Source organism: Capra hircus, chromosome 13 (genome assembly GCF_001704415.2).
Source record: "Capra hircus breed San Clemente chromosome 13, ASM170441v1, whole genome shotgun sequence".
NCBI lineage: Eukaryota > Metazoa > Chordata > Mammalia > Artiodactyla > Bovidae > Capra > Capra hircus.
Window position 1 is genome coordinate 42,408,822 of NC_030820.1, and position 27,416 is coordinate 42,436,237.

General features: G+C 49.9%; 1 protein-coding gene across 1 annotated transcript in view; it reads right to left on the reverse strand.

The window, feature by feature from the left end:
* The window catches only part of LOC106502751 (calmodulin-like protein 3), a 53,025-nt gene continuing 41,531 nt past the window's right edge, over positions 15,923-27,416 (reverse strand). Inside the window, exon 3 of the mRNA XM_013968575.1 lies at positions 15,923-15,984. Within this exon, the coding sequence (XP_013824029.1) occupies positions 15,923-15,984 (62 nt within the window). The remainder of the gene's footprint in view (positions 15,985-27,416) is intronic.

The following is a 27,416-nucleotide window of genomic DNA, read 5'->3' on the forward strand; positions in this document are numbered from 1 at the left end:
TTTTCTCCTGGCTGATTTCGGTTTTTACCTTTGGGGCAGGGGTGCTGCCTGATCCATCCTTGTATCCTCGGGGCCAGACATAAAATCTAGCATGGAGTGGGTTCCTGAAGTGTTGAGTGAATGATGAGTAAGAGGAAATGCCAGGAAGAGAGGAAGGAGGACAGGGAGGTTACCTGCAGAGCCAGAGGTGGGGGAACTGCGGAGGAGATGGGGGATTGGTGAGCTGGATGAGAAGGTTTATGGGACTGTTTTCTCTTTTTGTTGTTATCTGGAGACCTGACTGATTCCCTTTCTGGAATGTTTACTTGAGAAGCTGAAGAGCGAGGGAATTACCCAGAGAGATAGCAGGTTTCTCTTCTCAGTGGCCCAAAGCCAAACAGATGGTTGAGGGCAGGGGCCAGGGCATGGCCCTGCAGTGAGCCGAACATCCTTCACCATGAGAGCCTGGCTCTGGGCGGCTCTAGACAGGCCTGTGAACTGGTGAGGGCTGATGCGGGGCGATGAGTCACCCATTCCTCATGGCATAGCTGTGGCCTTCCAGGAAATGGTGTTAGACACGTATACGTAAGTACACACATGCAACTTGTACACTCGAGGGCATGGACCAGCCACACCAAGCTGATACCGCAAGGCTTTCCCCCTGATCCCATGGTTCCTCTAGCTTGCTGGTTTAGCAGAGTCTGGGGCATCCAGGATGGTGGGACCAGGTGGACAGGAGATTCACTGAGATGCTTCTTCTCTTTGGTGATGCTAAGGTGACTGGGATAAAGACCCTGGTCACCTGGGGCTCCTTCATGGTGAGCAGAACTGAAGAATGTGGAGGCCCACAAATGTATCAATTAATGGCAAGAGTGCAAACAAAACCGTGAGGACGTGAGACTCCAGTGGGTCTGCTTGGCAGTCACAGAAGTTATATGTGTTAAAAATCACCAGTCATTTACTGAGCAGTGATCAGTCTGGTACAGTGGACGTCAGCTTCCTTCTACACCCACATCAGTCCCCCAGCGTTTCCCCAAAGCTTGTCCATTTTGAGTTTTCCCACAAATAATGTTTTTATGTACCCAAATCAAAGGGATTCCTTGGTGGCTCAGCAGTAAAGATTCCACCTGCCAATGCAGGAGATGTGGGTTTGATCCCTGGGTTGGGAAGATCCCCTGGGGAAGGGAATGACAACCCTCTCCAGCACTCTTGCCTGGAGAATTCCATGGACAGAGAAGCCTGGCGGGGTCACAAAGAAAGGCCCCAGAAAGGAAAGGAAGGGTACTTCAGACTGAATGCTTGTCCCCCACCAAATTCATATACTGAAGCACTAACCTCCAAGATGATGGTGTCAGGAGGTGGGGCCTTTGGGTGGTGATGAGGTCATGAGTGTGGAGCCCTGAGGATGCGATTAGCGTCCTTATAAAGAGACCCTAGAGAGTGCCCTCCAGGTGTGAGGATGCACTGAGAAGACACTCTCTATGAACTAGGAGGCAGGTCCTCACTAGACGCAAATCCTGGCCACACCTTGATCTTGACCTTCAGCCCCCAGAACTGTAAGAAACAGACTCTGTTGTTTATCAGCCGCCGGGTCTGGTATGGTGTTATAGCAGCTGAGCTTACTAAGACAAAGCAGTGACAGTAAACTTCCCACCGTCCTGCTACCCACAGTGGGGCCACTGGACAGAGGTGGATGGGTTTGGGAGGTCACGTGGAGATGCCTCTTTGGGTCTAAGACAGTGTGATGACTGTGCTGTGAACAGTGGGGCATCACTGCCTTTCCAAGCATCTGGGGTCAAATCTCAGCTCTGCCTCTGCCTAACCCTGTGACCTGAGCCAGAATAGTTCACATCTCTGGGCCTCAATTTTTTCCACTGTTTACTGGGGATAATAATAGAACTGCCTGGTGGTGCCCAACACCCAGCTTTCATGGTGACTCTGACAATTCTCACGCATTTTAGTAGAGGGCTCATAAGACTGTTGAAGGTCCATTTGCTCTTAGACCCCTCCCTCTACATTGCTGGGGTTACAGCACAGGGGTGCACGTGGAGAACTCAGATCTGCCCCATCCTGCTGCTGGGAGGCTGCCCACAACGGTGCACTGCCTGGACGCCAAGATGAATGTCTTCAGACGTGAGAAGAGGGACCAAGTATGGCAAGCCTGGCGGCCTCAACAGGCAGTGAGAGAGGTCCCAACACAAGATATTGGGCCTGACCTTCAGCTCTGGGCCCGATGGACTGTTTGGGGAGGAATCACTGGCTTTCTCCTGTCTGGAAAGGACGCACCAGTCTTGCTACACCCTCTGCTCATCAGGGATGTGAGGACAAGGAGCTGACTGCCCAGCTGCCCGGAAGAAAAACGAGGCTGCGATGGGACCCCGTCCCTGGTCTGTGGCCACGTCCCTGTGACCGTGAACCACACCAGCCTCCTTACACCTTCTGCCTCCTCCTCAGCTGTGCATCCCGACCGGCAAACAGCACTGACCAGAGGCAGGCACCGCCGGCCCAGGCTGGCTCCCCAAAACTCCGAGGACTTGGGAGCCTGTGGACACTGAGCGTGTGCTGTGAGAGCTCAGTGTGTAAACAAGTGTGCATGGACGGTGGGGAGGGCGCAGATGCCCTCGGCTGCCCATGGTCCGTACATCGACGGTAGGGCCAGGTATTCAGAAGTGAACCAGGAGGTTGTTGGGAGGAGACTGGGGGGTGAGCCGGCATTCAGGTGACTCACCGGCCACAGACGCAAAGAGAGAAGTTCAAACTGCATCCCCGAAGAAGAGGGGGGACTCCCTTTCCAGCCCCAACACAGAGCCCCCTAGGCAACCAGCAGAAAATGCAGGTCCTCAAACCCAGAGATGCCTCCACTCAGTTCCAGTCTCCCTCTAGGCTCTCACGGTGACTAAGGACAGGACTCGCTGACTCTGCACCCAGGCTCTTCCATCCCGGAGGTAGTGGACCAAATAATCCATGGTCCACATCTGGCCCTTTTCAGAGTGGAAAGGTTAACACAGCACTGACGCAGAACACGAATGGACCCCAGACCCTAGTGCTGGGAGCAGGAGATCCGATTGCAGTCCAGCCCCTCCTTTCATCTGTCTGGGCTGTTTCCTCATGGTAAAACACTATTTTACTGGGATATTTTCTGTATCTAGTTACCCAACAAATGTCAGCCGCTTTATAAGAGTTCATCTCATTGTGTGTGTAGCGGGCAATCTACTCCACTTATTCTAAAAATCTCCCAGGAGGAAGGACCTTCTTAGCTGAACTTACCTTTTAAGGAACCAAGCAGGATGTCCAGCATGCCAGCCTCGGCGATGCTTGCCCCACAGCCAATGGGGTTTTAACAGTGAAATCCAAGCTTTGTTTCCTCTCATCCCCGTCTCTGCTTCTCTCTAGAAGGTATAGTGGTTTCTCATGCTCTCGTTCCCATAAATCTCCCACCCACCCTGCCAAGCCAAACAAAAACAAAACTGTAAATGATCTGAGACCAAAATAGGTGCTTCCTGATTCCACTCCTGCAGGCGTTGTGGTTCGTTTAACCAAATCGCTAAACACATCTTCCCAACAGCCCCCACCCCCACCATGTCCTGCTCTCTGTCAGACTCTCCGCACCTCGGGGCCCAGCTGGCGCCTGGCCCCTCTAACCCCATTGGCCCTTCCTCCTCAGTCATGTCTCTCACTCTCCTCCCTTCCAGGTCCCCATCACTGCTGCTGCCTTACAGCAGACTTTTCTGCTTCTCCGTGTCGCCAGACACTCCTGGAATCTCTTGGTTCATCATGTTGCTCATTCTGCTCGAGTATCTACAACTTCAGCATGTTGTGGGGACAAGTTGGGATGTCACAATGGGAGATTTGAGAGGTTCCTGCCCAGTGGCACCTGAATACCTGCACAGGGGGACTTGGTGGGGCAGTTGGCTAGAGGGGAGGGATTAGAACTTGCCTTGGAGAAGAGACAGGAAAGCCTTCTTCAGTGATCAATGCAAAGAAATAGAGGAAAACAACAGAATGGGAAAGACTAGAGATCTCTTCAAGAAAATTAGAGCTACCAAGGGAACATTTCATGCAAAGATGGGCTCGATAAAGGACAGAAATGGTATGGACCTAACAGAAGCATAAGATATTAAGAAGAGGTGGCAAGAATACACGGAGAACTGTACAAAAAAGAGCTTCACGACCCAGATAATCATGATGATGTGATCACTAATCTAGAGCCAGACATCTTGGGATGTGAAGTCAACGGGGCCTTAGAAAGCATCACTATGAACAAAGCTAGTGGAGGTGATGGAATTCCAGTTGAGCTCTTTCAAATCCTGAAAGATGATGCTGTGAAAGTGCTGCACTCAATATGCCAGCAAATTTGGAAAACTCAGCAGTGGCCACAGGACTGGAAAAGGTCAGTTTTCATTCCAATCCCAAAGAAAGGCAATGCCAAAGAATGCTCAAACTACCACACAATTGCACTCATCTCACATGCTAGTAAAGTAATGCTCAAAATTCTCCAAGCCAGGCTTCAGCAATACGTGAACCGTGAACTCCCTGATGTTCAAGCTGGTTTTAGAAAAGGCAGAGGAACCAAAGATCAAATTGCCAACATCCGCTGGATCATGGAAAAAGCAAGAGGATTCCAGAAAAACATCTAGTTCTGCTTTATTGACTATGCCAAAGCCTTTGATTGTGTGGATCACAATAAACTGTGGAAAATTCTGAAAGAAATGGGAATACCAGACCACCTAATCTGCCTCTTGAGAAATCTGTATGCAGGTCAGGAAGCAACAGTTAGAACTGGACATGGAACAACAGACTGGTTCCAAATGGGGAAAGGATCACGTCAAGGCTGTGTATTGTCACCCTGCTTATTTAACTTCTATGCAGAGTACATCATGAGAAACGCTGGACTGGAAGAAACACAAGCTGGAATCAAGATTGCCGGGAGAAATATCAATAACCTCAGATATGCAGATGACACCACCCTTATGGCAGAAAGGGAAGAAGAGCTAAAAAGCCTCTTGATGAAAGTAAAACAGGAGAGTGAAAAAGTTGGCTTAAAGCTCAACATTCAGAAAACGAAGATCATGGCATCCGGTCCCATCACTTCACGGGAAATAGATGGCAAAACAGTGGAAACAGTGTCAGATTTTATTTTGGGGGGTCCAAAATCACTGCAGATGGTGATTGCAGCCATGAAATTAAAAGACACTTACTCCTTGGAAGAAAAGTTATGACCAACCTAGATAGTATATTCAAAAGCAGAGACATTACTTTGCCGACTAAGGTCCGTCTAGTCAAGGCTATGGTTTTTCCAGTGCTCATGTATGGATGTGAGAGTTGAACTGTGAAGAAGGCTGACTGCTGAAGAATTGATGCTTTTGAACTGTGGTGTTGGAGAAGACTCTTGAGAGTCCCTTGGACTGCAAGGAGATCCAACCAGTCCATTCTGAAGGAGATCAACCCTGGGATTTCTTAGGAAGGAATGATGCTAAAGCTGAAACTCCAGTACTTTGGCCACCTCATGTGAAGAGTTGACTCATTGGAAAAGACTGTGATGCTGGGAGGGATTGGGGGCAAGAGGAGAAGGGGACGACAGAGGTTGATATGGGTGGATGGCATCATGGACTCGATGGACGTGAGTCTGAGTGAACTCCGGGAGATTGTGATGGGCAGGGAGGCCTGGCATGCTGCGATTCATGGGGTCACAAAGAGTTGGACACGAATGAGCGACTGAACTGAACTGAACTTGGAGTGACCTGGCGTAAGCATGATGCGTTTATAACTGATGTAATAATTGATGCAGGCAAATAGCAAAGATTTCTAAAGATGGTTTCACCAGAGTGCTTCATGGATCAAGAAATGCCACATCATGGGAAAAACAAAAGCTTCCCCAGGCGATCTTATCAATTCTGATTCCTGGCGGTCCAATCGCATTGCGATATACTCTCACCTGTCCATGTGGCCTGAAGTCAGAAGCTGGGGGGTGTGGGGTGTGTTCAGATTTCCGGATTCTGAGACCTGATTTCTCACACTCTCTGGTAAAGAGCTTGGAGCTCATGGGCTGCTGGACGGGAAGTAATTATCATGGGAGGGGACATTGTGGTCCCTTTAGACTGTGTCCCAGTGGTCTGGCTGGTGTTGGGATCCCTGGGCCTGAGCCCACAGCCTGTCCACTGTGGGAGAATCCACCTTAAGGTGCTTTAAGAAGGTGGGGACTTCCTTGGCCATCCAGTGGTTAAGACTTTACCTTCCAAAGCAGGAGTTGTGGATTTGATTCCACAAGCCTTGTGGCCAAAAAACTGACACATAAAAACAGGAATGAACGGGTAGCCAATTTAATAGTTCAGTCACTCAGTTGTGTCCGACACCTTGCAACCCCATGGATCGCAGCACGCCAGGCCTCCCTGTCCATCACCATCTCCCAGAGTTCACTCAGACTCACATCCATCGAGTCCATGATGCCATCCAGCCATCTCATCCTCTGTCGTCCCCTTCTCCTCCTGCCCCCAATCCCTCCCAGCATCACAGTCTTTTCCAATGAGTCAACTCTTCACATGAGGTGGCCAAAGTACTGGAGTTTCAGCTTTAGCATCATTCCTTCCAAAGAAATCCCAGGGCTGATCTCCTTCAGAATGGACTGGTTGGATCTCCTTGCAGTCCAAGGGACTCTCAAGAGTCTTCTCCAACACCACAGTTCAAAAGCATCAATTCTTCAGCAGTCAGCCTTCTTCACAGTTCAACTCTCACATCCATACATGAGCACTGGAAAAACCATAGCCTTGACTAGACGGACCTTAGTCGGCAAAGTAATGTCTCTGCTTTTGAATATACTATCTAGGTTGGTCATAACTTTTCTTCCAAGGAGTAAGCGTCTTTTAATTTCATGGCTGCAATCACCATCTGCAGTGATTTTGGACCCCCCAAAATAAAATCTGACACTGTTTCCACTGTTTTGCCATCTATTTCCCGTGAAGTGATGGGACCGGATGCCATGATCTTTGTTTTCTGAATGTTGAGCTTTAAGCCAACTTTTTCACTCTCCTGTTTTACTTTCATCAAGAGGCTTTTTAGCTCTTCTTCCCTTTCTGCCATAAGGGTGGTGTCATCTGCATATCTGAGGTTATTGATATTTCTCCCGGCAATCTTGATTCCAGCTTGTGTTTCTTCCAGTCCAGCGTTTCTCATGATGTACTCTGCATAGAAGTTAAATAAGCAGGGTGACAATACACAGCCTTGACGTGATCCTTTCCCCATTTGGAACCAGTCTGTTGTTCCATGTCCAGTTCTAACTGTTGCTTCCTGACCTGCATACAGATTTCTCAAGAGGCAGATTAGGTGGTCTGGTATTCCCATTTCTTTCAGAATTTTCCACAGTTTATTGTGATCCACACAATCAAAGGCTTTGGCATAGTCAATAAAGCAGAACTAGATGTTTTTCTGGAATTCTCTTGCTTTTTCCATGATCCAGCGGATGTTGGCAATTTGATCTTTGGTTCCTCTGCCTTTTCTAAAACCAGCTTGAACATCAGGGAGTTCACGGTTCACGTATTGCTGAAGCCTGGCTTGGAGAATTTTGAGCATTACTTTACTAGCATGTGAGATGAGTGCAATTGTGTGGTAGTTTGAGCATTCTTTGGCATTGCCTTTCTTTGGGATTGGAATGAAAACTGACCTTTTCCAGTCCTGTGGCCACTGCTGAGTTTTCCAAATTTGCTGGCATATTGAGTGCAGCACTTTCACAGCATCATCTTTCAGGATTTGAAAGAGCTCAACTGGAATTCCATCACCTCCACTAGCTTTGTTCATAGTGATGCTTTCTAAGGCCCCGTTGACTTCACATCCCAAGATGTCTGGCTCTAGATTAGTGATCACATCATCATGATTATCTGGGTCGTGAAGCTCTTTTTTGTACAGTTCTCCATGTATTCTTGCCACCTCTTCTTAATATCTTATGCTTCTGTTAGGTCCATACCATTTCTGTCCTTTATCGAGCCCATCTTTGCATGAAATGTTCCCTTGGTAGCTCTAATTTTCTTGAAGAGATCTCTAGTCTTTCCCATTCTGTTGTTTTCCTCTATTTCTTTGCATTGATCACTGAAGAAGGCTTTCTTATCTCTTCTTGCTATTCTTTGGAACTCTGCATTCAGATGCTTATATCTTTCCTTTTCTCCTTTGCTTTTCAACTCTCTTCTTTTCACAGCTATTTGTAAGCCCTCCCCAGACAGCCATTTTTCTTTTTTGCATTTCTTTTCCATGGTGATGGTCTTGATCCCTGTCTCCTGTACAATGTCACGAACCTCATTCCATAGTTCATCAGGCACTCTATCTATCAGATCTAGGCCCTTAAATCTATTTCTCACTTCCACTGTATAATCATAAGGGATTTGATTTAGGTCATACCTGAATGGTCTAGCGGTTTTCCCTATTTTCTTCAATTTGAGTCTGAATTTGGTAATAAGGAGTTTATGATCTGAGCCACAGTCAGCTCCTGGTCTTGTTTTTGTTGACTGTATAGAGCTTCTCCATCTTTGGCTGCAAAGAATATAATCAATCTGATTTCGGTGTTGACCATCTGGTGATGTCCATGTGTAGAGTCGTCTCTTGTGTTGTTGGAAGAGGGTGTTTGCTATGACCAGTGCGTTCTCTTGGCAAAACTCTATTAGTCTTTGCCCTGCTTCATTCCGTAATCCAAGGCCAAATTTGCCTGTTACTCCAGGTGTTTCTTGACTTCCTACTTTTGCATTCCAGTCCCCTATCATGAAAAGGACATCTTTTTTGGGTGTTAGTTCTAAAAGCTCTTGTAGGTCTTCATAAAACCGTTCAACTTCAGTTTCTTCAGCGTTACTGGTTGGGGCATAGACTTGGATAACTGTGATATTGAACGGTTTGCCTTGGAGACGAACAGAGATCATTCTGTCGTTTTTGAGATTGCATCCAAGTACTGCATTTCAGACTCTTTTGTTGACCATGATGGCTACTCCATTTCTTCTGAGGGATTCCTGCCCACAGTAGTAGATATAATGGTCATCTGAGTTAAATTCACCCATTCCAGTCCATTTTAGTTCACTGATTCCTAGAATGTTGACGTTCACCCTTGCCATCTCTTGTTTGACCACTTCCAATTTGCCTTGATTTATGGACCTGACATTCCAGGTTCCTATGCAATATTGTTCTTTACAGCATCGGATCTTGCTTCTATCACCAGTCACATCCACAACTGGGTATTGTTTTTGCTTTGGCTCCATCCCTTCATTCTTTCTGGAGTTATTTCTCCACTGATCTCCAGTAGCATATTGGGCACCTATGACCTGGGAAGTTCCTCTTTCAGTATCCTATCATTTTGCCTTTTCATACTGTTCATGGGGATCTCAAGGCAAGAATACTGAAGTGGCTTGCCATTCCCTTCTCCAGTGGACCACATTCTGTCAGACTTCTCCACCATGACCCTCCCGTCTCGGGTTGCCCCGCAGGCATGGCTTGGTTTCATTGAATTAGACAAGGCTGTGGTCCTAGTGTGATTAGATTGACTAGTTTTCTGTGAGTATGGTTTCAGTGTGTCTGCCCTCTGATGCCCTCTTGCAACACCTACCATCTTACTTGGGTTTCTGTTACCTTGGGCGTGGGGTATCTCTTCACGGCTGCTCCAGCAAAGCACAGCCGCTGCTCCTTACCTTGGACGAGGGGTATCTCCTTACTGCCAATTCAATAAAGATTATTTAAAAAGTGCCTTAAGAAGGTGAGAGAAGCAGAGGTGTGACAGTTTTAACTCGAGGCGGTGAAGCATGTTCTGATATAACCGTCAGGGCTCGTACTGGGGACATTGGGGTGCCTGACAGGACCTCTGCAGGGCCTGCCTGCAAGGGCCATGCCCACTCATCAGCATGATTTTGGTTTTGAGGGCAGAGTTGATTCCCTGCTTCTGCACCTTGTATAGGCCCGTGGGCTGGTTTTGAAGCCAGATTGTATTTTCAGGTGGAGACAGTTCAGTTCAGTCGCTCAGTCGTGTCCAACTCTTTGCGACCCCATGAATCACAGCACTCCAGGCCTCCCTGCCCATGACCATCTCCTGGAGTTCACTCAGACTCACGTCCATCGAGTCCGTGATGCCATCCAGCCATCTCATCCTCTGTCGTCCCCTTCTCCTCTTGCCCCCAATCCCTCCCAGCATCACAGTCTTTTCCAATGAGTCAACTCTGCATGAGGTGGCCAAAGTACTGGAGTTTCAGCTTTAGCATCAGTCCTTCCAAAGAAATTCCAGGATTGATCTCCTTCAGAATGGACTGGTTGGATCTCCTTGCAGTCCAAGGGACTCTCAAGAGTCTTCTCCAACACCACAGTTCAAAAGCATCAATTCTTCGGTGCTCAGCCTTCTTCACAGTCCAACTCTCACATCCATACATGACCACAGGAAAAACCGTAGCCTTGACTAGATGGACCTTAGTTGGCAAAGTAATGCCTCTGCTTTTGAATATACTATCTAGGTTGGTCATAACTTTTCTTCCAAGGAGTAAGTGTCTTTTAATTTCATGGCTGCAATCACCATCTGCAGTGATTTTGGACCCCCCAAAATAAAATCTGACACTGTTTCCACTGTTTTGCCATCTATTTCCCATGAAGTGATGGGACCGGATGCCATGATCTTCGTTTTCTGAATGTTGAGCTTTAAGCCAACTTTTTCACTCTCCTGTTTTACTTTCATCAAGAGGCTTTTTAGCTCTTCTTCCCTTTCTGCCATAAGGGTGGTGTTATCTGCATATCTGAGGTTATTGATATTTCTCCCGGCAATCTTGATTCCAGCTTGTGTTTCTTCCAGTCCAGCGTTTCTCATGATGTACTCTGCATAGAAGTTAAATAAGCAGGGTGACAATATACAGCCTTGACGTACTCCTTTTCCTATTTGGAACCAGTCTGTTGTTCCATGTCCAGTTCTAACTGTTGCTTCCTGACCTGCATATAAATTTTTCAAGAGGCAGGTCAGGTGGTCTGGTATTCCCATCTCTCTCAGAATTTTCCACAGTTTATTGTGATCCACACAATCAAAGGCTTTGGCATAGTCAATAAAGCAGAAATAGATGTTTTTCTGGAACTCTCTTGCTTTTTCCATGATCCAGCGGATGTTGGCAATTTAATCTCTGGTTCCTCTGCCTTTTCTAAAACCAGCTTGAACATCAGGGAGTTCACGGTTCACGTATTGCTGAAGCCTGGCTTGGAGAATTTTGAGCATTACTTTACTAGCATGTGAGATCAGTACAATTGTGCAGTAGTTTGAGCATTCTTTGGCATTGCCTTTCTTTGGGATTGGAATGAAAACTGACCTTTTCCAGTCCTGTGGCCACTGCTGAGTTTTCCAAATTTGCTGGCATATTGAGTGCAGCACTTTCACAAGACAGACATGACTTATTAGTTCTTAGAGGCAGTGGCACTCAGTTCGGCTGATGCCTCTCCTGGGACTTACTGGGCTGTTTTTGACTGGGTTCTGGGGGTGAGACCACCTCAGGAACAGCGTGTGGATCCCACACCCACTCCAGGCACCCTGCTCTCCAGGCCTTGGTGTTCCATTAACCTTCAGGTCTTCCCCAGAGGAGTCCTGAGAGAAGCGGGCCCTGAGGAAGGATCTGTCCATGCTCTCTCCCCTCTCTGGAGGCAGGGTGGTGCTTGGCTGGATTCTGCCCTCATGTCGGGTCTGTGATGTGGGCACTGGGCAGAGGGCTGGGGCAGCTTCAAGCCTGATGCCGGTGTCCCTCCTTGAGGGCTCCTCTGCCATCCAGAGGGGATGGATGAGAAAGGCAGATGGCTGCACTGTGGTGGACAGGCTGTGGCCTCAGGCCCAGGGATCCTAACATCCACCAGATCACCGAGAACTGAGAATTGAGGCCACTCGGTCTGTGCAGGGAGCAAAGGCTTACTGGTGATTAAACGAGATGACACATGGAGAAAATGCTAGGCAGATCACAGGTGCTTAATAAATCCTAGTTATTTTATGGGATTTTGTTGTTGTTCAGTTACTCAGTTGTGTCCAAGTCTTTGTGACTCCATGGAATGTAGCACGCCAGGCTTCCTTGTCCTTCACTATTTCCTGGAGCTTGCTCAAACTCATGTCCATTGAATTGCTGATGACATCCAACCATGTCATCTTCTGTCACCCCCTTCCTTTTTTGCCCTCAATCTTTCCCAGCACCAGGGTCTTTTCCAATGATTCGGCTCTTCAAATCAGGTGGCCAAAGTATTGGTGTTTCAGCTTCAGCATCAGTCCTTCCAGTGAATATTCAGGGTTGATATCTTTTGGGATTGACTGGTTTGATCTCCTTGCAGTCCAAAGGATTAAGAGTCTTCTCCAGCACCATAGTTTGAAAACATCGATTCTTTGGGGCTCAGCCTTCTTTATGGTCCAACTCTCACATCCATATATGACTACTGGTGACTTACATTTAAACTCCTTTTCTGGTGCCTCAAGTCATACCTGTTGTTATAGTGGCCTTTTTTCTACCAGATTTCTTTTTTCTGTTTCTTTTGGGATCTGGAAGTTGATACCTTCCTTCTATGACTCACTTGTCATCTTGTGTCTTTATCATTCATGTCTTCCGGGGTCAACGAAGCATGAAAGCCTAGACTATGCTTTTTCAAAAATTATTTTTGGCTACACTGGATCTTCACTGCTGTGAGGGCTTTCTCTAGTTGCGACGAGCAAGGGCTGCTCTTCATTGTGGTGTGTGGGCTTCTCACTGTGGTGGTTTCTGTTGAGGAGCACAGGCTCTAGAGTGTGGGCTCAGCTGTTGTGGCATGTGGGCGCAATAGCTGTAGCGCACAGGCTTAGTTGCCCTATGGCACGTGGGATCTTCCTAGACCAGGGATTGAACCCGGATCGCCTGCATTAGGAGGCAGATTCTTGTCCGCTGGATGGCCAGGGAAGTCCTAGACTATTGTGTTTTTCTGAATGTTTTGGAAAGAGCTGAAAAGAGATGAGTAGAATCTTCCTTGTCTATTTGGTTTTTTTCCTTCCTTGTTTTCCCTTCTCTTTCCCCTCCTCTCTCTTGCCCCAAGCTATAAGATGATAAGATAAAAAAGCAATGGAAACAGAAACCTAAAATTAGGCATGTATGCACTATGCTTCTGCTTTGGGCCATGGAAAAAGAAACCATGCCCATATTTCTATTTTTCCCAGGATCTGAAGAACAACCTTGGCTATTAGGGCAGTTGGCTATTCCTGGGCACACTTCAGAAATAACCCATGTTTATTTGTTAGTGGGTATTTATAACAGTGTTTTGGAGCATTTCTCCAATAACCCTGCAAAGGATCATGAGTTCCAGCTCTGGTGAGGGACGTGGCAGAAAGGAAGGGGTGGCATGGCTGCTGGGGTCACTCCCCACCGACCCTCAGTAATTCCTCTTGCTGGGGCCCCAACGCAGGGAGGGGCATGGGCGACTGAGGAACGAGGCTCTAAGCTTGTTCCTCCACAGAGGCTTCCCTGAAAGGATGTCAGAGCCGGGATTGGATTACTTCTAGCATTTGATGGTGTGCGTGGGCACACACACATGGCATGCTTGTGCACACACACACGGCATACATGTGCACACACACAGCATGGCATACAGGTGTATACACATGGCATACACCTGCACACACATGGTATACATGTGTACACACACGACACACATATACACACAGACAGACATAACATGGCATACATGTGTACACACACGGCATACATGTGCACACACACAGCATGGCATACAGGTGTATACACATGGCATACATGTGCACAGACATGGCATACATGTGTACAACACGGCATACACGTGCACACACACAACATGGCATACATGTGCACACACATGGCATACATGTGCACACACATGGTATACATGTGTACACACATGGCACACATGTGCACACATATACACACAGACACAGACATAATATGGCATATATGTGTACACACAGATACACACGCGGCATACATGTGCACACACACGTGCACACACACACACACACTCTGGGCTCAGAGATTCTGGAGCCACAGAAGGACGGCGGATTCCTGAGCCATCACCCACAGACCTGAGTGACCAGGAATGTTGCCGGCCCCTGGGCGCTGACATCATCCCCACTTCTGGCTCTGGGAGGAGCCCTTTGACCCCCAGGTCCTAGAGCAAGTATTTTTGGCCTCTAACCCGTCCCGTGGCATTCCCATGGCCCCTTGCAGGGAGTCAGAATTTCAGGGAGGGCCCCATTGACTTTTTCCAGTGTCCATCTCTGCCTCTGCCTGTAAAATTAGAGACTGTTAAGATGAAGCCCATTGGTCCAGCATCTTCGTTTTGTGGATAAGCTTGGAGAGGCTGACGGTCAGCTACAGATCCTCCCCTCCTGTTGGCCCCCCTCCCCTACCGACCTCATCCCTCCTGCTCTATTATAGCAGTTCCCAAAGACCCTGGTCTCGAGACCACTCTCACTCTCAAAAGTTACTGAGAATATCCAAGAGCTTTTGTTTATTTATGTCGTAAACAAATTCTCAGTGGGTGCCTATGTTAACAGTTAAAGCTGAGAAAGTTTAAAAGTGTATGATTCAACCTGAGTTTGGTGCTCTGTGATAACCTAGAGAGGTGGGATGGGGATGGGGTGGGAGGGCCTGTATGTATATGTGGAGCTGTTGTGCAGCAGAAACTAGCACAACATTATAAAGCGATTATCCTCCAATTGAAAAATAAAGAAGTATATGATTCATTAATTCATTAAAATGCATGAATAAACTCATTGCTTGTTAAGACAGCATATTTTATAACCAATAACTATGTTTTGCAAACAAAAAAATTAGTGAGGTACTTCCCTAGTGGTCCAGTGGTGTCCAGTGGTTAAGCCTCTGTGCCCCCAATGCAAGGGGCCCAGATTCAATCTCTAGTAGGGAACTAGGTCCCACATGCTACAACTAAGACCCAGCACAATAAAAAAAAAATAAATAAAATATTAAAAAAAATAAGTGAAGAGTGGTGTGATTCTACATTTTGCAAATGGTTTTCATGCCTGGCTTTGAAGACCATAGGACTGTTATATTTTGTGTATGCTTAGTTGTTCCGTCACGTCTGACTCTTTGTAACTCCATGGACTATAGCCTGCCAGGCTCCTCTGTCCATGGGGATTCTCCAGGACAGAATACTGGAAGTGGGATTTCATGCCCTTGTCCAGGGGATCATCCCAACCCAGGGATCGAACCTGGGTCTCCCACATTGCAGGCGGACTCTTTACATCTGAGCCACTGAGGAGGGAAGCCCTCCTCCATTCAAAGACTGGGGCATATTCCCAGGGTCTTGCCTAGTGCAAAAGCTGTAGGGGGCAGTCCTGTGGCCTGACACCCAGTCTACACCAGAGCCGTGGAGATGTTCACTGTCCAGTCCAATGACCCATTGGCCCTGGGCCTCCACTTCAGGCGTGAGACAGGAGGGGAGTCTGCCCCTATTCCCACTGCCCCCTCCCCTCCAGAGGAGCCAAGGCTGTGGGCTCAAGGCCACACTGGCTTCTGCCCAGGAACCATGATCCTCTCTCTCATTCCCTTTTTCTCTCCTTGGTTCCTTCCTTATAGGCCAGATCCTTCTCCCTATAAGTTTCTATAAGACTTTGTCTCCTTCCCATCCTTTGCTCAAAGCCAGAGAAATGTGGAGGCTATTTCTGCTTCCCACTGACCTTGTGCCTCCCTTGGGACTGTTGCTGCTGTTTAGTCGTTAAGTCATGATTGACTCTTTGTGACACCCCTGGACCCTAGCCCGCCAGGCTCCTCTGTCCTTGGGATTCTCCAGGTAAGAATACTGGAGTGGGTTGCCATTTCCTTCTCCAGGGGATCTTCCCAACCCAGGAATTGAACCCATGTCTCCTGCATTGGCAGGCAGATTCTATACCACTGAGCCACCAGGGAAGCCACCACCTTGGGATTAAGCGAGTTAATAAGTGTGCCCGACATTCACGGAGTACTCAGTGCATGTTGTTATTCCCGTTCTCGCTGCTTTTACTCCGGAGGTGTCGAGACACAGACGCTGAATTGGAGAGGGGAAAATTCAGGAAGAGAAACCCCCTAGGGTTCACATTTCCGTGTGTCCCATGAGGATGACACCATGCACCTCCCTGTCACCAGCTGCTTCTGTGACCCAAGTGCAGGGCTGAGGAGTGACCCCCTTAGCCCCCTTCTCCTCCGCTGCCGCTCCTCTCTCTCATATCACACCCGGTATTTTATCTATGGAGCAGCCTGCTCCTGGGTCATCCACAGATTGTGAGAATCAGTGAGGTCTCTGGAAGCTTCTGCACAGCCCCTAGGTCCCCCATCCTGCCTGTGCTCAGCCCCCCAGAGACAAACGTGCAGAGACACCTGCTCCTCCCCAGCCCCTGTCCTCCTTCAGGTGACCACCTGCCCCACCTGATTCCAGTGGCATCAGCTATGAGCTCAGTGCCTCTGGGAAGCACCCACTGCGGTCTGGTGGAGCTGACTGCCAGGCCCAAGCTGTTAGTCCATCTTGTAGAGTTGGTGATGATTCACGGAAGGATAGGTGTGAATGGGCAGAGGCTGCTCACCTCCGTGCAGGCTGAGAGCATCCTCTATGGGATACAGGTGGAATTGCCCCTTCCTCTCCCACCACGGGGCGGCTCTAAGACAAAGCCTGTCCCAACTTGCTGTACATGTATGAGTGTGCACATGCATATGTCCCTGGGCACACGACAGACAGAAGAGGGGAGCAGTATGAAGTCTCATTTTTTTCTTCTAGGCTGTCAGCTGAAGGTCCCTCCACCAGGCCTTGGGGGTAAGTCTGGAAGAAATGTGGCTGGTGGACAATTAGTCGAAGAATTGATGCTTTTGAACTGTGGTGTTGGAGAAGACTCTTGAGAGTCCCTTGAACTGCAAGGAGATCAAACCAGTCCATCCTAAAGGAAATACCCTGAATACTCGTTGCAAGGACTGATGCTGAAGCTGAACTTCTAATACTTTGGCCACCTGATGTGAAGAACTGACTCATTTGAAAAGACCCTGATGCCGGGAAAGATTGAAGGAGGGAGAAGGGGATGACAGAGGATGAGATGGTTGGATGGCATCACCGACTCAATGGACATGAGTTTGGGCAAGCTCCAGGAGATGGTGAAGGACAGGGAAGCCTGGTGTGCTGCAGTCCATGGGGTTGCAAAGAGTTGGACATGACTAAGCGACTGAACAGCAACAAAGTGGAAAATAGTCTCTGCATTTTTCTTAGAGCGTGACCTCCATGGATGTTAAGCCTGGCGAGAGCTGCTGCTGGACTCCTTTGTAAGGCCATGCTGGTGACTGCCAAGGGCCCCTGGTCTTCTGTGTTCTCAGGGCAAGGGGAGCCTGGTCCTGACTGTGGCTGGACCTAGATCCCCTGCATCTGACAGCCTCATCCTCCTGTTCCCCTGGCCCAGAAGCTGGAGATGGGACAGATGCCTTCCAAGCAGGTTCAGGGCAGAGAAGCAGGGTTAGCACTCAGTTCCACCAGCCACAGATCCTGGCTTCTTGAACAAGCTACATAGTGTGGAAGGACAGGGGCTCAAGTCAAGAACCACAACAGATCAGAGCTCAGGAAAAATCCATGGTGTGTTGTGTCTGGTTCTGAGCAGATTCACTCGAGTTGAATCAGAGGTGAGTGAAACACCTTTGAGAGGAAATGACTTCCCTTGTGGCCCCTCCTTGCCAGGGCACCATCAGTCACTCTCAGGAAACGGAAGAGAGCGAAAGAGGAGACAGTCTGCAAGTTCCTGGTTGCAAACGTCCCTTTTCTTCCAGGATTTAGTGGAACTGTTATGGCCATTGAGCCTTCTGGAGAGCTACGGTGTCTTTTGACCAAGTCAGGCCCATCCTGTGAGGGGTGGGAGTTCCCTGAAGACTAACCTCCCTACACTTTCCAGGGTCCCTTGTCCCTCAGCATAATTTTGCCTCTTCTGGGGGACAGGGTTTCCAGGAAGCTAGGACATGGTTGCCAAGAGGCTGGAGAGCCTGCCTTTAGTGGCCCCAGGACGCAGGGCTTTGTAGTGTAGACCCAGGTTCCTGTGGCTGCAATTTTGTCGTCTTGGACTGTGGAAGGTACCAGCCCTCCTCTCTAATATGCTTTGGGGCCCCCAGTTCAGCAGCCCTCATGGCTATTATATGATGACTTCTCTTATTGGGCGTGAATTTTTCTGCCAATGATTTATTTCCATACCTCCCAAAGGCACTGAGAATCCGAGTTCTAGTTAGAGACGGAGGGAAATTTGGATTATTCAAACCCTTCATCTGACAAGAGGAAACTGAGGCTTCATGCCTGTCATGTGCCCAAGGCCATGGAGAAGTTCATGGAGGAACCGGGACGAAGCCCAGGTGTCTTCTCTGGCTGGTCCACTGTGTGTTTTATAGTTTCCAAGAGGCTAGTTAATAGCAACTCTATTTTTCATATGCTTTAAATAATAATAATGGCATATTGTTTCCATAACTCTGGAAATTACTCCTTAAATTTGGGTCCTAGGTCTCTGTTGCCTGACCCTCGTAAAGTTAGGTTTGAATGCAGCCTAAATGCCCCGATGCAAAGCTTTGTGGATTAGGCATCATATTTAGGGGGTTGATTTGCCTAAAATCTAGATTTTTGTTTTCCCTCCTGTGTTCTGTGAACACAGGATTCCGACTCCACACATCTGTGAACTGTTCCCGGCAAGACTGTCCTCATTTCATCTCTCACCCCTCCCCCGTAACCCCGTTGGCAACACCAAGGTCTATAATTGATGTGGTTCGAAGACCCAAGTCCAAGTAATAAAGACGATTCCCTGGTGATGGTCTGGACGCCGCAAGCGGATCCAGCGTCTGGCTTTAATGGGAGCGGGAAATCGCTAACAGATGACGGTCGGGCTTGCAGGCTTGTCTCAGGCCTCCAGCGAGAGCCCTTCCTGACGGCAGGCTCGTCCCCCACATGTTCCCCAGACACAGGCTATTTACAGGATGCCCGGACTGCGATGCTAAATGCATAGCAGCAGGGGCTGCGTGTGTGATGGCTGAGGTCATGGTTATTCATTTCAGCTGTGAAGACACTTGGTTTATAAAACCCCAGCGACTCCACTGGGAGGGTCTTTTGGAGAAGAGAAACAGCCCCTGAGTTCTCTTCCTGTCTCAGCACTGGTGGGACCAGCACTTACATCACTGGCCCCTGTGCAGCGAGTGGTCTGGGGGCCAGGGAAGGCCACAGACTCCCTCTGGGCGAGTCTGTCTCTTTGGAGGAAGACGGCGAGTTACAGTGATTTACAGCAGACCCACCAAAACTGTGTCTGATGGGTATGTGCCCCAACCAGAAGCACAGAACTGCTAAGAAACTACATGACGGCTCAGAAACAGACATTCTGGGGGCTTTGCAAGAGGCTTTTGGGCAAGTCGGTTTCCAGTTTCCTCCTCTGTGGTGTCAAAGTGGGCGCGGGAGGACCAGGCTATTTCTCAGTCCCTCTCCAACCCTTACATTCGTTGTGCAAGCCTTTGGGTGTGTTCAGTCGTGTACCGCGTGGGTGTTTTAACTTGCTTATTTATTGGCACACTGTGAGGCATGTGGGGTCTAAGTTCTGTGCCTAGGGACTGAACCTGAACCCACTGTCGTGGAAGCACGAATTCTTAACCGTTGGACTGCCAGGGAAGTCCTCCTATGTGGGTGTCTTTTAGTCCACCTGCCGCCTCTCCCATGGTAGACCCTTCCTGGAGGTCAGGGGTGACATTTGGGGGTACACAACTATTTCCCTACATTTTCTTACCCCTGCGGGTTCAGTACTCTGGAACCAAAGAGGTTAAGTGAGAGGCAGGAACGTTATTTAGAAGAGTTTGAAATCAGCCTCGCTCCCCTCACCATGTCACAGACACCATGGAAAACCAAGCAGAAAAGGGTGGTAACAGGCTGTCCTACTTGGCAGGTAGAGGGCTTGCATTTCTTTATCCAAAGCTGTCCAGGTTGATGGGTAACAAATATTGGCCATCACTTCCAAAGAGGAGCTCTTTGTAGCCCTCTGCACACAAAAAGAGGAATCACCATCTGTGAGCCCCTTGTGAACACACCTAGTAACTCGCAGACTAGGACAGATGTGTCCTGAATCAGTGCTTTCTTTAGCAAAGTGCAATTTAGCAAACTTGTGTTTGTGCAGAGGAAAAAGACTCGTGGGATGAAGTGGTGAGAATACCCAGGACTTACCTTTCCTTCTGCTTGTTCATTTGTATTTTCTATATTTTAACCACAAACACAGGTGAATTATTTCAAGAAAAAATCTCAACTTATTTAATCAGTAATTTAGGAATGATGGAGTGGGCATCCTGCTCCCTTCCCCCCAGGAAACAATGGGTTTCCTGCCACCCCCAGGGACAGAAGTACCTCTCTCTCCCTCCCTCTTGGTTGGGGTTGGGCAATTCTACACACTCCTCTTAAATCAGCACTCACATAGGATCTTAATGACTCCATCCTTCGAAACAGTGGGTCTTATGGGATCTGCCTGGCCTGGGTGCATTCTCCCCCCTTCCACAGCAATTTCAGTTCAATTCTGCATCATGTCTGTGCACCCTGAACGCTATTCTTTCTTGTGTTATCCTTATAATATTTCAGGTCCATTTGTGAGCTCATCTCTCCATATCTTATTTTTTTTAAGATTTTATTTTTAACGCGGACCATTTTTAAAGTCTTTGTTGGATTTGTTACAGTACTACTTGTATTTTATATTTTTGGGTTTTTTTGGCATGTGGGATCTTAGCTCCTCCACCAGGGATTGAACCCACACCCCCTGCGTGGGAAGGCGAATTCTTAACCACTGGATCACCAGGGAAGTCCCTCAGCTCTCCAGATCTCTAACCAGGTCTCTTGAGAGTGGTACCTGTGTCATCTTCCTCCCTCCTGCATTCCCTCCCTTTCTCCTTTCCTCTCTTTCTTCCTCTCCTTCTCTCTCTCTTTTGTTTTCTGGCTTTATTGAGTTATAATTGACACACAACACTGGGTAAATTTAAGGTGTACCAAGTAGTGACTTTATGTATGTGTAGCAAAATCATGACGACAGTAAGTTCAGTTTCCACCAAGCATGGAATGCCTCGTGAATTTGTGTGTCTTCTTTGCTTGCTTAGGGGTCAGGCTAATTGTCTATGGTATGGCTCCAATTTTAGTACTCACGTTATTTCTAGTGATCTAGCTTGGGGCTTCCTTTCTATGAAGCCTTGAGAAATAAATGCAAAATGCAATTGTGTTTGAACTGCACTGCTAGTATCCTGTCTGAATTCTGAGAATCTGTCAGTTGAGGACTTTAAGGCATCCGGAAGAAGTTTGCTGAATATGCCAGAGAACGGGATGAGTTCCGAATGTCAGGCCCTGACACCATGAGCAGGCAAGGCGTGCAGAGAAAGGCTGTGAAGCCTCAGTGGTCACGGGTCACTGCGTTGGCTCTTGGGTGGTCGAGGGGCAGCTGTGGCAGGTATGGCCTGGAGGGGCTCCCAGAGCAGACACTGATGGAAGCACAGCCCTGGAACTGCTACCTTCTCACCCAGTGGGGACTTGGGCCACATCCTGCGACAAGCACAGCTGTGGGCCACGGAGGTGTTGGGCTCGGCAGCTGTGGGTCCTGCCCCGGCCGAGAGGCCACAGCCTGGGTCTCGGGCACATTCCAGGGGCCACACTGGCAGCGCTCTGTGTGGGTAGCTTTCTGTGAGAGCACTGGGCACACAGAGGCCGGGTCAGCCTCCCATTCGTCCTCCGCTGGCCCAGCCCTGGCTCATTCGTCTCCCACAGCTGTCGGCCGAGAACAACAGGTGAAAGCAGGCCGGCTCATTGTCCCAGGAAGCCTTTAGCTACGCCTGTCACCCGCTTGCCCTGTGCAGACCTCCAGCTTAGAGTGGCTCGCGTCGGGAGGCCAGCTCTCTGCATGACCGTGACCCGGAAAGACCTCCCTCCAGACCCAGCCTTGAAAGTTACTCACATCCGGGCCTGGGAAGCTGCCCTGGGGCCTCCTGAGGGGCGGGGTGAAAGGCAGGGACAGGTGCGGGCCCTGATGACCGCAGGTCAAGGGGTGCATTCTGCCTCCAGACCTGGGATCCTGTCACCAGCAGGGCACCTGGGGCTTCAGGTCCCTCTGTCTGTCCACCTCCCCGCCACCAAATCTTCAAGGGGGCCACTTGGGAGTGGTCGTTGTGTGTCTTCCTCTTCTTTCCAGCAGTTTGTCGGTACTTTATGTATATATGAAGCCTTGAGAAATAAAAGCAAAACGCGAGTGTGTTTGGACCGCACTGCTCACATCCTGTCTGAATTCTAAGAAACTGTGAGATAAAGACTTCAGGGCATCAGGATAAATTTGCTGAACGTGACTGAAAGCCAATGAGGGAGACTGAAGGTCAGGACCCTAATGAGGGAAGCTGTGTGGGGGAGGTGCAGGGGTGTGATGGATTGGAGGGACCCTTAAGCCTGGGGTGGGGTGGGGAGAGTGGGGTTTAACCTTGACCTCAGTCACTGCTCAGTCCTCTTACACCCCCAGCTTCCCCCTTCCCCCTTGAGAAGGATGGCCAGCCATGCCACCCGCCTTCTCGGCCTGCTTTGATGGCTCAGACACACGTCACCTCTTTTTCACCTTATTACTTTTTTTCCTTCATCTTTTGGGAAGGGGGCGGGGAGCAGTGAGTATGAGGAGAAACAGAGTCACAATGAGCAGGAGACTGGGAACCAGTTTTGGAGATAGGGAGCCCTGCCCCTCAGATCATGAACAGAAGTACGGAAAGAAAGCACAGACGGTTGGTGGGGTTACGCACGGCACCAGGTCAAACTTTAAGTGAAAGTTGTGCTTGTGAGCAGCCTGGGGTCGGCTCTGCAGAGGGTCTGCGGGCCCGTCCTGGATGCACACAGGGTGGGCGAAGGGAAACTGGGCACTGGAGGGTGAGTGCAGGGCTGGGGTCTGCCTGCTGGGTGGGGGGCCTTCTTCTTCCACCCCTCGGGCTCCTTCTGCCATCATCCTTGGTCTCTGCAGGCAGCACCCCCGCCAGTCACATTCACAGAAGGAGGGTGTCAAGCTGCGGCAGTCTCGCCCAACCCTGTTCCTCCTGTGCAGGTACCAGCCTCGCTCTTCATGGACCTGCTTACAAAGGTGTCGTTTAATAGGCTGCTAAGTCACGGCGGCCCGCTCTTGTATCCTCGCCTGAGAAATCCCAGGGACAAAGGAGGCTGGCAGGCTACAGTCCATAGTGTCGCAGAGAGTCAGACACGACTGAGTGATTAAACAGCAACAAGAAGTCATGGAGAGGCCATCAGCAAAATCCCATGCAGTCCTGGCCAAACTTGGGCTCTGTGGAGTCCCCTCTGCTCTCATAGCCACTTTTATCCTACGTGCATACGTGTGTGCTTAGTCACTTCAGCTGTGTCTGACTCTTTGTGACCCCACAGACTGTAGCCCACAAGGCTCCTCTGTCCATGGGATTCTCCAGGCCAGAATAGTGGAGTGGGTTGCCATTCCCTTCTCCAGGGGATCTTCCCAGCCCAGGGATTGAGCCCGCACCTCCTGCATTGCAGGCAGATTCTTTACCATCTGAGCCACCTGTGGAAGCCCTGCCTTTATGGTCTAGAGGCTTTTTTGGTTCTCACCATTGGTTGTGCTATAACACCATTCACACTTTTGCTCCTGTATTCTATCCAGCTAGATGATAATTCTGTTTGCTCAGAGACTGTGTCTTATGCAACTGAAGCTCTGGGATGTCCTGTAACAGTTTCCGGTGGAGTTAGTAGACTCTGAGTTGTCATCGCAAAGCATCTCAGGGTGGGCGCTGGGCCAGCAGGGATCAGGCTAAGCACAAGAACCTTCAGACCTGCATTGTTCTCATGGAAAACTCTGCCAAGGGACCTCCATGCCCCCAGAGCGCTGGGGTGGGGTGGGGTGGATGCAGAGGTGTCTGGTCAGTCAGAGGCTTCAGCTACTGGGTGGGAACTGCCCGCAGCTGGGGTGACGGCCCCCCAGGACAGACTTGCGGTGGCCACTCACTAGGGACATCTCAGACTTGCCTGCGTGGAGGAACCTACCCTGTCCCCCAGCCCAGCCCTTGCAGCAGCCAGAGGTGGCCAGCTGGCCTGCAGCCTGGTGAAAGGCCCCTGAGATCCCATGAACGCCGTTTCCTGAACCTTGGTGTCACACCTCCAGGTGCCCCTCCTTCTTCCTTCTGCCCCCATGCTGGCTGACCCAGCTTCCCTGAGCTATCCTCCCCTTCATCTCCTGGAGCCCAGTGCCCCAGGTCACCACACTGTCATGGGGGAGCCGTCCTGGCAGCCTTATTAACCGGCTGCGAAATACCTTTACTAAATCCACTGGGGACACCCAGCCTCCTGGCTCCCGCTCCCCACTCCTCCATTACCCAGTCTCCACTGTGCCTGAAAGGGGCTGTCACTCAGTGCCCTGGAGTGCAGGCAGCCCCCTCTCTAGGGCCCCTCTCGAGGTCCCTCAGGTCCCCCTCGGTCCGACTGTGGCTGCGTGTCCCTGGGTCAGGGCTGCCCCTGAGCTGAGGGTCCAGCGGGAACTCTAGGGCATCTGGGGACTCTTGCTGGGTGAGGCTCTAGCGAGGCGGGGCCTGGAAGGCAGGCTGTCTGTGCTGCTGCCAGACTTCCTCAGAGAACAATGGAAGAGAAGATGCCATCTTCCCCTTGGGGGAGCCGGAGGGGGTGCAGTAGCTACAGGTCTCTGAGGGGTCAGCCAGGGGCCTCCTCCCTGCTCCCATCCTCACCCGCCAGGGCACTTGGGCAGCTCCTGTGGGAGGGGTTACTTCCCTGGCTTCCTGGGCTGATGTTGCTCATGGGTAGGTGGGTGGATGGGAAACCCTCCAGTAAAAGTCACTTCTGAGTCATCACAGGTCATCTCTGGGTGCCTTCACTGTATGATCCTTTGATGAAGACCCTGTCTCTGCTTCTAGAAGATCCCAGGCTACTTGTGGACAGTGCAGACCCATGTGGCATGTTGTGCCATGAGACAGTGCGAGGCCAGGGACCCTGGAGTTCATGACCCTGGTCTGAATCCTGACCCGGCTGCTCACTGTCTGTGCACCTGGGACGTATGGGGGACTGCTCCGGGCTGAGGTCCCCCTCACCCGCCCCAGCACATGGGGATGAAGACTGGGCATCTACATTCCGGAGCTGTTGTGAAGGTTCATGGAGTGACGTCAGCAAAGCCCTTAGAAGGGCGCCCACATCCCACACTCAGTGTTGGCAAAATAAATAACCTGTTACTGAATAAACAGCATAGGAGGCCACGACGAACAGACGGAGTTCTGGCTTTAAGACAGAGCCTAGTTTCAGCTGCTTTGAATCTGGCCTGGGTTTCTGGAGAGGCCTGTGGGCAGGAAGGTGGTTCCCAGACAGGGAACGTGAGTGTGTGCTTAGTTGCTCAGTCATGTCCGACTCTCGCAGTCCCAGGGACTGCAGCCTGCCAGGTTCCTCTGTCCATGGGATTCTCCAGGCAAGAATACTGGAGTGGGTTGCCATTTCCTCCTCCAGGAGATCTTATAGACCTGGGGATTAAACCTTGTGATAAGTGTTTAGAGACATGGCCTCCCGGCCTAGAAGCCGGCCTTGGGGACAGAGGCCTACATCCTCGAAAGGCATTGTGTAAACCGCTTACTTCTTTCACAAGTGATGGCTCCCGAAATCAACACCAATGAGACAGGAGGGAAGAAGGCCAGGTACAAACTTCAAAAGAATTACACAGCTGTTGAGTTCATGACAGAGACTGGTTAGAACTGGTTAGGCCCAAGAGGGCAGAAGGTTCACCTTCTGGACATGGCTCCTTTTTACATGCTCACTGTAACATATTTGCACATTAACGACTGCCCTCATACCCATGGACACCAGGACCTATCCCAGGCCACCCACAAAAGGCCAAAAAGTGGGCTATGGCCCAATGCCTGGAAATCCATACCTCTTCCCCCAGTTAGTTGGAGTCATCCTCCCCCTCATTAGCTTATGACATTACCCAGCCCGTAAAAGTTGTCCACCCCATATCTCAGGGCCTCTCACCCTCTGAGACAGCCCACGCTCTGTCTGCGGAGTATGTGTCTCTCTCAGCAAATCTGATTCTTACCTATCAGCCTCTCGATCAGTTCTTTCTACACCGAGACATAAAGAACCTGAGTGTCATTAAGTCTCGAGACGGGTGTGTGATCTCAATGAAAAGATGGTGGGTTGGAGTCCCAGCCCAGGGGTTCAGGACCCACTCTGAGTTTCGGTTGGGTTCGAATCCCATGTGAGGTGTGACTGGGTTCAGGCCTTGGAGAATGATGGAGGCAGGGTGTGGGCGGATTACAGGCGAGTCTTCCAGGGACTGGGAGAGACCTAGGGAGTGGACAAGCAAATGTAATGTTCCATCCGCACCAGCTCTAATCCCCTCCCGTCCTCCCGAGATGCTGTGGGAAGGGGACAGCCCTGCTGGCTAGAGAAAGGAGAGAGAGAGAAAGCCAGCTTCCCTCCACTCCAGCACAGGTTGGCTGTGGCTGTGTGTGGAAAATGGGATTTCCTGACACCCACTGTCCCTGTGGACTAGCCACAGGAGGGACAGCCCTCTTGTCAGTGGGTCTCACCAAGGGCAACATCGTGGGCTGGGGGCTCACAACCTTAAGATGTCTTGGGGAGAGGAGTCACTGGTTTCTCTCACTGACTCGTTCCCAGGGGCTACCTGGGTGTCCACCTCACTGCTATCAGGAGGGACCAGGCACAGCCTGACGGCATCAGGGGCAACCAGGGTTTGAGGCTGGCCAAGCACTCAGAGTCTAGGGCCCTCCAGGCAGACGCAACTCGTCAACGCTTTAATAGCATGGGGCAGCTGAGTCACCACCACCAGCAGCAACGACTTAGAGACAACTACCAGGCACTTCCTCTGGAGTGACTGGCTCAAACTGCACTGAATTCCTAGGATTGTTACCGCCATCATGTGGATGAGACCACTGCCACACAGAGAGGTGAATAACTTCCTCAAGGACACACAGCTTATAAATGTTAGAGTGAATGTCCCAACCCAGCTAGTTTAACCACACCATTCAACAGTTCCTGGGTTGCACAATTATTTCCATTCTAAACACAACACTGGGGACTGCATTCACATCGCATTAGTCACCTTAACTTCCGAGATCTGCACACAATACCAGGGGGAGTCCCAGCTTCTAGGCAGCATGGGCAGGGGGTGATGGGCACGCACACAGGCGTGCTCTGGTCACCTCTGCTTTCCAAGGTGTCCTTTTCCTACCTGCTCACACGGGGTTTGCAAGCGATCAGAACCCTCCAGACAGTTTCTGGACAGCCCCCAGACTCCCCCCATAAGTTATCGCTTAGGATGACTGGTTTCGGCCCATAACTCTACTGTAAGAAAGCCTTCTTTACCAGTTCAGTTCTCTGAAGCCTGTTAGCCCTGCCTTGCTGCTCACTGTCCTCTGTGGATCTGAGCAGCGTGATTTTATTCCAGTCTCTGATAAAGACAG